Here is an 11,340-nt window from a genome sequence, read left to right as displayed (position 1 = left end):
TTTTTTTTGTTTTCTTCAGTCTATGTAGTCTTTTTTTTTTTTTTTGCTTTTGAGGAGGATGAATAAGAAATGTGATTTTAATTTTGGTAGGTACTGGGTACTTAACGGCTTGCTTTGCGGTTATGGTTGGATCAGAAGGGCGTGCTATTGGTGTGGAACACATTCCTGAACTTGTGGCTTCTTCTGTTAAGAATATTGAAGCGAGTGGTGCTTCGTCATTGCTTAAAGAAGGGTCTCTTGCTATTCATGTTGGCGGTGAGCTTCCTTCCCATTCATGTTTTGTTTGGTGTTTTTTTTTTTTATTAACGTTGCTGGTTTTAAAATAGATGGGAGGCAAGGATGGGCTGAGTTTGCTCCTTATGATGCTATTCATGTTGGAGCAGCAGCACCTGAGATCCCAGAGGCGTTGATTGATCAGTTGAAACCTGGTGGGAGACTGGTGATCCCGGTTGGGAACATATTTCAAGATCTGCAAGTTGTGGATAAGAATTCAGATGGTTTGGTTAGCATCAAGAGTGAAACTTCGGTTCGTTATGTTCCTTTGACTAGCCGTGAAGCCCAGCTGAGAGGAGACTGATGAATGTTCGTTGTACAGAAGAATGAATCAAGTAAGCTCAGTTGGCTTTTCGAAATTAGTGTAGTTAGTCAAGAACTCGAATCTTAAAGATCTCTTTGTGACTTGTGTGGTAAGACTTTCAAATAAGTAAACTTGTTTGTGTACACGTAAACATAATAAACCATTTAGTATATAATGCCTCCATCAAGTAGTAGATGATGCAATGGCGTAAAGAGGGAACAAGCGGTGAATCGCCATACCGGTTGATTCAGCGACACTGGTTTGATCTTCTGTATATTCATCTGGTAATCTCCAATCGCACTGATGCACTAAGTTAGCCAAAACCACCTCAATCAACACCACAGCGAATGATATTGCTGGGCAAATCCTTCTCCCTGCTCCAAATGGAATCAGCTCAAAATTCTGACCCCGGAAATCAACGTATGAATTTAAATGTCTCTCCGGTCTAAACTCCTCTGCATCTGGTCCCCACGACGCAGCATCTCTCCCGATCGCCCAAACATTGATCATTACCTGCGTACCCGCAGGTATGTTGTAGTCTCTTACTCTGACATCTTCTGTTGATTCGTGAGGAAACATCAATGGAATTGGAGGATGTAGCCTCATTGTCTCTTTGATCACAGCTTTTAAGTAGTTCATGTCTTGAATGTCTTCTTCTGGTACACTTGATTTTCCCTTACAAATCGTGCGGACTTCTTCCTGGAGTCTGTTCATACAGTCTGGGTGACGAAGAAGCTCTGTCATTGCCCACTCCAGAAGTGCGTAAGATGTATCCGTACCACCCACAACAACATCCTAAAAAGTGAAAAACCAAAACAAGAACTACGGTTATATAAATTAAAACATCAATGAATAAGAATTTGATTTCGTCTTAACCCTTTACCAAGATGATAGCCTTTATGCTTAACCGGTTGATTTCAAACCCGACGCTCTTCTCTCTCTGAATTGCGAGCAACACATCCACAAAGTCATTCCTAGCGCGGTGGTCGCCATCATCATGATCTTGCACAACTCTCTCCAAGAACTCATCAAGATCATTGCCTGTCTTTTTTAGCTGTCCATCCAAACCAGAGATCCAATCAATCCATGCAAGCCACGGTACATAAGTCCCCACACTAAACTCGCCCAGTAGCCTCACGAGCCTTTTCATTAACTCCTTAGAATCCGTTTCACTGCTGTATTTCCGTCCCAGGGCAACTCTAGATATCACATCGTTCGTTAAACTCACCAATAGCTCGCTTAGGTTCACCCTCAAAGAACTTGATTTATGGATCTTCTCCATCATCAGACTAATCTCTTCTTGTCTCACGTTTCGAAAAGACCGGACCATTTTGTTGTTGAGGAGTTGGAGGACGCACACACTCTTCATTTGCCTCCAATACTCTCCATAAGGAGCTGATGCCACATCATGCCTATCGTAAAGAAGCTTCTCAAATATTTTTGACCGTGGACGGCTAGCAAAAACGAGGTCATGCGTCTTCAAAATATCTCGAGCCATATCTGCGGAAGAGACTACAAGAACGGGGACACGACCAAAATGAAGGAGCATGAGAGGACCGTAACGGTTGCTGAGAGAGCACAGTGATCGGTGAGGGTGGCGGCCGAGCTGATGAAGGTTTCCGATCAACGGAAGTCTCGGTGGTGACACCGGTGTGTTGCTTTTCTTTCGAGTCATCTGTTTTTTGAAGAAGAGAATGGTAATGAAGGTTGCTGAACATAGAAGAAGTATCGTCATCATCATTTCCATGTTTGGATTCTTCAAGACTTTCTTGTAAAGAGTTCTTAAGAATTACGTGTTCCTGATTCGTATAGAAAGAAAAATTGTTCAAGCTTATACTAAAGTAGAAATGTAGATGGGTGGTGCATATAGAATGAACCACAAAATTCCTATAGTAGGCCAGAATGTTGGACGTATATGTATACAAGCCAAGTTTCATCTGGGACCAAAACTATTATCCACTCAAATTGTCTTACGTACGTACGTGGATAATTAAATATTATTCCACTCGAAAGTAGATTATTAAACGTCGAATTTTCCAAAGTGCCGTCCATTTTTGAACATGAGAGATTAGGGTTTAGGGTTTCCATCTACATCCTCTCAAGAGTAACGAGTGTGACCTCTCACAAAACAGTTTGTTATGTATATCAACAATGTCAATGTGCTTTGGTAAAGAAGACGGTTATTAAAGATTGAATATTACAAAAAAAACTTCGAATTTTCTCTAATATTTATTCTTAAAAATCTTTAATTATAAGTTTCACAATAATTTATACGTGAGCATTCATGCTAGAAAATGAAATGACTATCCCATATCTTTTAGTTCCGATCCAAATTCTCTCCAATTCGGGTTAGAAATTTTGACTATGAGTCTTTTAGTTCCGATCCAAATCTATGACGGATTCTCTGCGGGTATAGTTTGGATCCGTAGGACGTGACAGAAAGTTTTCAAGATTCGTTTGATATGTTTTCAAGACTGATCCAAATCTATGACGGATTCTCATGCTTGTTTCAAAAATAGATTGATGATGCTTGTTGTGCAGAAAAAACGAATCAAGTTATAAGCTCACTTGGCTTTCTAAATTAGTTAAGGAACTCGAAACTTCAAATCTCAAACATCTCTTTGCTAACAACACTTTGAAATGAGTAAACATGTTTATTGTAGACATAGCATAATACTAAGCATATATATTAATACATATTATGCCCTTAGTCAAGCAGTAGATGATGCAGTGACATAAAGAGGGTGCATGCGGCGAATCACACTACCGATTGATTCAGCAACATCGGTCTGGTCTTCTGTAGACTGCCAGTCAAACCCATGAACTAAGTTAGCCAAAACCACCTCATTCAACACCACAGCAAATGATATTCCTGGGCACATCCTTCTCCCTGCTCCAAACGGAATCAGCTCAAAATCTTGACCCCGGAAATCAGCATCCCCCTCTAAATGCCTCTCCGGTCTAAACTCATTCGGGTCTGGTCCCCACGTTGCAGCCTCTCTCCCGACCGCCCAAAGATTGACAATAACCTGCGTGCCGGCAGGTACATAGTTACCTCTTAACCTGACATCTTTTATTGATTGGTGAGGAACCATCAATGGGACTGGAGGATGTAGCCTGAGTGTCTCTTTGATCACAGCTTTTAAGTAGTGCATGTCTTTAACGTCGTCTTCTGATACACTTGATTTTCCCTTACAAATTGTACGGACTTCTTCTTGAAGTATTTTCAGACACTCTGGGTGACCTAGAAGCTCTGTCATTTCCCATTCCACTAGCGTGGAGGATGTGTCGGTACCACCCACAAAAGCATCCTGAAACAAGGAATCCAAAACATAAAATCAAATATTCAAAAGAAATCCAAAACAAAACAAAGAAATTAATGTAGTCTAAACTATCTCCAGATTTGGTTTCAAACTCGAATATGAGCTTCGTTCCTCCTTTTAATGTAGTCTAAACTATCTAAGTTTTTTCAAATACCCGCTGCACTAGTTGTACAAACGCTATTTTATCTTTGACTATAATTTAACATTAGATCAAAAAATAAAACAAAGAAATTAATGGTTATATACTAAAACATTGGATGTATAAGTGAATTTGAAGTCTCTTACCAATATGATTGCCTTAATGCTGAAACGGTCAATCTCAAACCCGACGCTCTTCTCTCTCTGAACTGCGAGTAGTACATCGACGAAATCCATCCTATTACCGTCTCCATCTTCATGATCTTGCACAATCCTCTCCAAGAGCTTATCAAAATCATTTGCGGTCTTTTCTAGTCGAGCCTCCAAACCGCTGACCCAATCAATCCACCCAAGCCACGGTACATAGCTCCCGACAGTAAACGTACCCAACTGCCTCATGAGCCTGTCTATCAACTCTTTAAAGTCTGTTCCTACACCGTATTTGCGTCCCAAGGCGACTCTACATATAACATCGTTAGTTAAACTAGACAAGATCTTGCTTAGATTCATCGGCGAAGAACCCGACTCTCGGATCTTTTCCATCATTAGACTGATCTCTTCTTGTCTCACCTCACGATAGGACCGTACCATTTTGTTGCTGAGGAGATGGATGACACTCACACTCTTCATTTGTCTCCAATACTCTCCATAAGGAGCCGAGGCCATATTACGGCTCTTGTAAAGAAGCTTTTCAAAGATTTTTGACCGCGGACGGCTCGATAAAACGGCATCATGCGTCTTTAAAATGTCTCGAGCCGCTTCTGCTGTAGAAGCTATGATAACGGGGACACTTCCGAAGTGGAGGACCATGAGAGGACCGTAACGGTGGCTGAGATAGCATAGTGATCGGTGAGGATGTTGGCCGAGCTGATGAAGGTTTCCGATCAATGGAAGTCTCGGTGGGGATGGAAATGTTATAGAGCCAGGATTTGAATTCTTCCCTGTGGTCTGTTTTTTGAAGAAGAGAATTGTTATGAAAAGTATTAAGCATAAGAAAAGTATCATAATCATATTTCGTAAATTTTGGATTCTAGCTTCAAGCTCTCTTCAGATTTTTTTGTTCTTGTTGTGGACATGGCCACTTGGGTCATATATATAAGCCAAGTTTCTTCTATGCGTTACATAACACTACTGTCCACACAATTTTTACTAGAAAATCTTTAATCCAAAAGGTAAGAAATCTCCATATATAAAAAGGTAAGAAATCTCTCCATATAGTATGACATCCAAGCACAGTACTAATTAAGTTGACACGTACTCATTTTTGCTATTTAAAGATAAGATTAATAAAACTTATCTTTGACCAAACAAAAAAATTATCTTTTACTTTTATAATTTTTCAAATACCTTATTTGTTAGATTTTGTTTAATAGCAAGAAAAGGTCCACAAAATCTATTTATATCCTCAAATGTATACCCTTATTTGTATATTTCAGGTTTTTCAAATAACATTTCAAATTTTCAGTTGTGTTTCTGCACCAATTTATTTGTATATTTCAAATGATATTCAACAACAATACTACTAATACGTCAGTACGATCCTTTGACGAGCCTTCAAGCCAAGCTATGAGAAGGGACTAATTAATGAATTTTAGCTTTGCAGAAGAATGAAACAAGTAAGCTCAGTGGCTCACTCAAGAACTCAAATCTCAAAGATCCCTTCGCTAGCTATTAGACTTTCAAATGAGTATATACATATATAACATAATGAAGCGTTTAATAGGATCTAAAAGAATCTAAAAATTTCACAATATTATTGTCACATATAGTACCTTTATGATATTATACATTGTATTTATCTAGTTTAAAATTTATTTTATATACAAACATTTGTATCCATGATCATTATAGAATAGGCAGAAGACGCAAGGAGATATCACACAGCCCATTGCAGTGGCAAATTGTTGATGAGATGAGCAGTGGCAGTACCACTAGGATATGTCAATTTGAAGTCCACAATCATGATCTTTCGAAAGGGAACAACAATGAGAAACCCAATCATACAACCCAAATGAGGATTCTTTATGTTCATAGCTGTATTGGCTTACACTGATTGTTTAGCAACAACATAACTCATCCCAAACAGATAACTACCAAACCCACCTGGTTCAAACACAAACACACAACACAATTACACAATCATTTAGGTCAACCAAACAAGCGAACCATATCACACTGTTTACACAAATACTATTGATCATTAAGGTTGTATTTATCTTTGTATGTCAAAGTGAGTATTTCTCTTGATTTACTTTTGTTATTTTCATGCAAACCATATCACACTGTTCACAGTTAGGCCCTGTTCGTTTAGTAAACTAGACGCAATATTTGGATACAGTATCAAGACGCAGTATCTGGACGCATCATCTAAATGATGTTTGTTTGTATTATTAGTTCATGCGTTCATAAATTGTATCTGGATGTAATTATATTTGTTTAGTAGTTTGATATTTGTATCTGGAAACAATATTTGTTAAAGACCAAAAAATCCTTTATTTTATGTTGAAGATGTTTTAATTTATTCATGTTTTTAGCTTATTTTCATATTAAATTTAAATAAACATTTAAAACTGAGATTTTGCGTTTTTGGCGGGAAAACATAATTTTGTGAGTTTGGCGAGAAAACAAGATTTTTCGGTTTTGGGGAGAAAATAATATTTTGCATTTTGGTGGGAAAACAAGTTTTCATGTTTTGCGTTTTTTTTGGCGGGAAACCAAAATTTTACGGTTTTGACGGAAAAACATAATTTTGCGGCTTTGGCGTGTAAACGTAATTTTGTGTAGGATTTTGATAATGGATCGCATTGTTCATGAAAGCGAAGAGATACAAGCTAGAAAAAAAAAGAAGACGAATGAGAAATTTCAAGTTAGATATAGATATCATGATGCTGGTTTTGTCAATCATTGCGAAGATTTAATATTCCGTTCTGCAGATACCACGCCAGATAAGAAAGCCAGCTACAAGAGTTGGACATGAATACATACAAAACCAATTGGTTCATGAGAAACGTGACACTTTTCGATGTTTGTACCGTATGGACCCAGAAGCATTTTTGAATCTATGCTCTATTTTGAGATTGGAGATGGGTTTGAAAGACACAAGATATGTTTCAGTTGAAACTAGATTTCAGAGATCAAGATTTTCAATAAGTAAGAGCTTTAACACAATTCTGAAGGTGTTAAAAGCACTTGCTCCAAAGTACATGGCTAAACCCGGGCTTGCAGTGCCTACAAAAATAAAAGATAGCACACAATTTTATCCTTATTTTAAGGTATGAGATTGTTTTCTTCTGCTTGTTTTCTAGTATTTCAAAAAGCTATATGACTAGCTAATTTTGTGTTTCTATTTTCCTTAGGATTGTGTGGGGGCTATTGATGGAACTCATATCCCCGCAATGATAACAGGACAAGACTCGTCTAGCTACCGTAATCGAAAAGGACAATTACCGCAAAATGTGTTAGCTGCATGTAATTTTGATTTAGAATTTACATACTTTCTTAGCGGTTGGGAAGGTTCAGCTCACGACGCAAAGGTACTAAACGATGCTTTAACTAGGAACACCAACAAATTAATAGTTCCAGAAGGTATGTCATTACATTATGATAAAACTAATATTCTTTGTTATTAATTTTTATGTTATCTCACTTATATTTGTATAACTTTAAAATTGTAGGAAAATATTATTTAGTTGATTGTGGATTCGCCAATCGTCGTCAATTTTTAGCTCCATTCCGAAGTACTCGCTATCATCTCCAAGACTTTAGGGGACAAGGAAAAGATCCTGTAACTGCAAATGAGTTGTTTAACCATCGTCATTCTAGCTTACGAAATATAGTAGAGAGGATTTTCGGCATCTTCAAGTCAAGATTTCTCATTTTCAAATATGCACCACCATTTCCATATAAGACGCAACTAGAGTTAGTACTTGCTTGTGTTGTTTTACATAATTATCTATGTCAAGAATGTCGTTCAGACTTATTTGAAGATGTTAGAAATGCAGAAGGAACTGACGCTGATGAAAGAGTTGATGATGGGAATAATGAAGAAGAACAGCTTCATGGTACTCAAGACCAACAAAGAGTGCTTGATAATAAGTGGAGAGCAACTATAGCGGAAAACATGTGGACAGATGCTATGAATATGGAATCATGATGCAATACTATTGTGCTTTATATTAGATTGTTTTCATTTTTTCTGTTGGTTTATTATTTTTATTTTCTATTCAATACTTTTTATTGAGAAATGCTTTGTCTCCTTTTCACTACAATGTCTATTTTTTTTCTTCTTAAATTAACCAAAGTATGAGTGAAGTTTAGGTAAAACGTGATTTCTGATCACCATGTACAATGTCTACGTACGTATTGCATTTCGAGTCTCCGATCACCATGTATTTCTGATCACCCAAATGTGATTCGTTTCTTTCCTTTTTATATTCTAAAATCACCTAAAATTTAATAATCAATTCTCACCAAATCCCAAAACCCAAATCTCAAAATTCTGCCAAAATATCAAAATCTCCCAAAATTACACTCAAATCTCTCAAAATCCTGAAATATTAAAATCCCAGCAAATCCCCTAAAATATCAAATTCAATACACCCCCCTTAGTATATATATATTTTTTTATTTTGGTGGGAAAACATAATTTTGTGATTTTAGCGGAAAACATGATTTTGCGGTTTTGGCGGGAAAATGAGACTTTGTGGTTTTGGCTGAAAATTATAATTTTGCGGTTTTAGCAAGAAAATGAGATTTTGCGGATTGGTGGGTGAAAAATTGGGATTTTAAGATTGTGTGTATATTTGAATTGAGAAAAAATATTTTGTAATTATTTATTTAAAATAGGCGTATTTTTTACTTTTACTAATTTTGGATGAGGTAAACTCATCCAAACTCTCTATAACTCATCCAAACTCTCCAAAAACTCATCCAAAATTCATGTTCTTAATTGTCACTAAACGAACAACAACATGCATACCGCGTCTGGTTCACCAAACGAACAACACTTTAGTCTCCATGTTCTGTTTCATTTTTTGTCACTTTCATGCGTTTTGGGATGTTTCTCGTAGATGTTGTTAAATTAGTTAACTGTTAACTGCGATCAAGGTTCTATCCATTGTCTATGGAGGACTGAATCTTGTGTGTGAGGATCTCTTATTTTTTTAAAGAAATCAAATTTTCACCAAACTAAAAAGTTGTACGTATATGAGGGTGACTTTTGTGTTTAACAAGTCGATGAACTGCTTTTTGTGTGATAAATCTCTTAAAATCATCCAAAATTATTTTACAAATCTCACCGAATCTCATCCAGATCACAAACTATTAATTTTTTTTAAAATGGAAAATAATAACAAATCCACCAAAATATCATAAAATCCCACTTAAATCTTCAAAAATCCAAAAATCATAAATTCCACAAATCCTCCAAAATTCTACCTTTAATACACTTTCCTAAGTTTTTTCCCAGGATTTTCTAATTAAAAAATACAGGTGGCAAAATTGTACTTGCTGATGTGGCATTATGAAGGAGAGAATTAGCCAACTTTTATAGTATAGATTTATAGTATAGATGCCTTAGGGCCTGACTGGTTCAAACGCTGCGGTTGCTGGAGATTGCAGAAGCGGGCGATTGCGGTTTCAAGCATTATTAAACGTTTTGAACGACTGGTTTAACGGTTTAAAATTGGTGCGTTTGCGGGAGGTTTACGACTGGTTGACCAGCGGGTGCAATACCGGTTGGAACATAATAAATGTGATATATAATATATAAATGTTTAAAAACACCAAAGTTTTTATTAAACTTGATTTATAATTTAAATTTATTAAAAAAATACTAAAATAATTATTCAAAAAACAAATAAACTTCATATTGAAATACTTATTCCTTTGTGTATTTGGCTTTTCACCAAAAATTTAATCAAGTAATTTGATAAATGACAAAACATATGCTTTAGATCGTAGATCTTTTCTCTTTTCTCTTAGATCGTGGGTCAGTAGTTGCATCGGTAGGAATGATCAAGTGAGAGTTGAGAAGAGTTACTGGTGATTTGTTTTAATATTTTCACAAATAATCTTATTTTCTTAAATTTCTGATGAAATATTATATTTATTTAGATTTTTTTGAACTTATGTGCGATGTGCCATTAAATTTACATCAAGTTTTCCGGGTTATTGTTAATTGAAATATTATTTTCTTCTAATTGTTTATTTTATAATCTCTGCAATCGTATCGGTACTTAATTTTGTCGCATCCTTAATGAGTAAAATGGTTAGGTAGAAGATATAACAAAAAAAAATGTCATTATCATTGATTTCTTTTAAGTTTTTTTACAAAAAAAAAAAATTCCAACCGTAATCGCCCGCAACCGCAAACGCTTGCGGGAAGCAGCTTTTGAAATTCAGTGGTTTGAAGCGGTTAAAAGCGATTAGGAGCGATTGGGAGCGGTTTGTGTGATTGGTTCCAATCGCTAGCAACCGCTACCACCCGCAAACGCTGCGTTTGCAGGAGGTAACGGGAGAACCAATCAACACCTTAGTCAAGTAGTTGATGCAATGGCATAAAGAGGGAACATGCGGTGAACTGCTATTCCAGTTGACTCAACAACACCTGTTCGAACTTCTGTAGATTCAACCGGTAATCTCCAATCAAACTGATGCACTAAGTTAGCCAAAACTTCCTCATTCAACACCACAGCAAATGATATTGCTGGACAAATCCTTCTCCCTGCTCCAAACGGAATCAGCTCAAAATCTTGACCTCGGAAATCAACAGACGAATCTAAATGTCTCTCTGGTCTAAACTCTTCCGCGTCTGGTCCCCATGTCACAGCCTCTCTCCCAATCGCCCATGCATTTATCATAACCTCTGTACCGGCAGGTATGTGGTAGCCTCTTAACTTGACATCTTGAGTTGATTCGTGAGGAACCATCAATGGAAGTGGAGGATGTAGCCTCATTGTCTCTTTGATTACAGCTTTTAAGTATTTCATTTCTTGAATGTCTTTTTCTGATACACGCGGTTTGCCCTTACAAATCATACGTACTTCTTCTTGAAGTCTATTCAGACACTCTGGGTGATGTAGAAGCTCTGTCATTACCCATTCCATAAGTGCATACGATGTGTCCGTACCACCCACAAAAATATCCTGTAAACCAAAACAAGAACTACGGTTATAAACTAAAACATCAATGAATATAAATTTGATTTCTTTATATCCCTTTACCAAGATGATAGCCTTTATGCTTAACCGGTCGATTTCAAACCCGACGCTCTTCTCTCTCTGAATTGCGAGCAACACTTCC

At 36.8% G+C, this 11,340-nt stretch overlaps 5 protein-coding genes across 5 annotated transcripts in view; 2 read left to right on the top strand and 3 right to left on the bottom strand.

Annotated features, from left to right (window-relative positions):
• LOC104711325 (protein-L-isoaspartate O-methyltransferase 1) overlaps positions 1–764 on the top strand; it is a 1,410-nt gene extending 646 nt beyond the window's left edge. Inside the window, exons 3-4 of the mRNA XM_010428018.2 lie at positions 91–255; positions 327–764. Of these exons, the coding sequence (XP_010426320.1) occupies positions 91–255; positions 327–577 (416 nt within the window). The 3' untranslated portion in view covers positions 578–764. The remainder of the gene's footprint in view (positions 1–90; positions 256–326) is intronic.
• On the bottom strand, positions 642–2,435 carry LOC104711326 (cytochrome P450 71A22-like). Its single transcript, XM_010428019.1, has 2 exons — positions 1,461–2,435; positions 642–1,372 (listed from the first exon to the last, which is right to left on the bottom strand). Exons 1-2 carry the CDS (start codon positions 2,322–2,324, stop codon positions 761–763), a joined length of 1,476 nt encoding a protein of 491 aa, XP_010426321.1. The 5' UTR covers positions 2,325–2,435; the 3' UTR covers positions 642–760.
• LOC104711324 (cytochrome P450 71A23) lies at positions 3,179–5,081 on the bottom strand. The gene is made up of 2 exons (XM_010428016.2): positions 4,186–5,081; positions 3,179–3,888 (listed from the first exon to the last, which is right to left on the bottom strand). The coding sequence occupies exons 1-2, from the start codon at positions 5,047–5,049 to the stop codon at positions 3,289–3,291; spliced, it is 1,464 nt and encodes a 487-aa protein (XP_010426318.1). The 5' UTR covers positions 5,050–5,081; the 3' UTR covers positions 3,179–3,288.
• Positions 7,242–8,191, top strand: LOC104715417. The gene is made up of 3 exons (XM_010432825.1): positions 7,242–7,310; positions 7,395–7,623; positions 8,040–8,191. Exons 1-3 carry the CDS (start codon positions 7,242–7,244, stop codon positions 8,189–8,191), a joined length of 450 nt encoding a protein of 149 aa, XP_010431127.1.
• Positions 10,575–11,340, bottom strand: part of LOC104715416 (cytochrome P450 71A26-like) — a 1,876-nt gene continuing 1,110 nt past the window's right edge. Inside the window, exon 2 of the mRNA XM_019229989.1 lies at positions 10,575–11,335. Within this exon, the coding sequence (XP_019085534.1) occupies positions 10,575–11,335 (761 nt within the window). The remainder of the gene's footprint in view (positions 11,336–11,340) is intronic.

This window comes from Camelina sativa, chromosome 9 (genome assembly GCF_000633955.1).
Source record: "Camelina sativa cultivar DH55 chromosome 9, Cs, whole genome shotgun sequence".
Taxonomy (NCBI): Eukaryota; Viridiplantae; Streptophyta; class Magnoliopsida; order Brassicales; family Brassicaceae; genus Camelina; species Camelina sativa.
The sequence above is the reverse complement of the archived record's forward strand: the minus strand, read 5'-3'. Positions and strand labels throughout refer to the sequence as shown.

Bases quoted from the DNA above. Each gene is read 5' to 3' on its own strand.
- LOC104711326 (XM_010428019.1), bottom strand. From the start codon at position 2,324: ATGGAAATGATGATGACGATACTTCTTCTATGTTCAGCAACCTTCATT. The intron at 1,373-1,460 runs GTAAAGGGTTAA...TTCACTTTTTAG, and splicing joins GCATAAAGGCTATCATCTTG to GATGTTGTTGTGGGTGGTAC.
- LOC104711324 (XM_010428016.2), bottom strand. From the start codon at position 5,049: ATGATTATGATACTTTTCTTATGCTTAATACTTTTCATAACAATTCTC. The intron at 3,889-4,185 runs GTAAGAGACTTC...TCCTTGTTTCAG, and splicing joins GCATTAAGGCAATCATATTG to GATGCTTTTGTGGGTGGTAC.
- LOC104715417 (XM_010432825.1), top strand. From the start codon at position 7,242: ATGGCTAAACCCGGGCTTGCAGTGCCTACAAAAATAAAAGATAGCACA. The intron at 7,311-7,394 runs GTATGAGATTGT...TATTTTCCTTAG, and splicing joins AATTTTATCCTTATTTTAAG to GATTGTGTGGGGGCTATTGA. The intron at 7,624-8,039 runs GTATGTCATTAC...TTAGAAATGCAG, and splicing joins CAAATTAATAGTTCCAGAAG to AAGGAACTGACGCTGATGAA.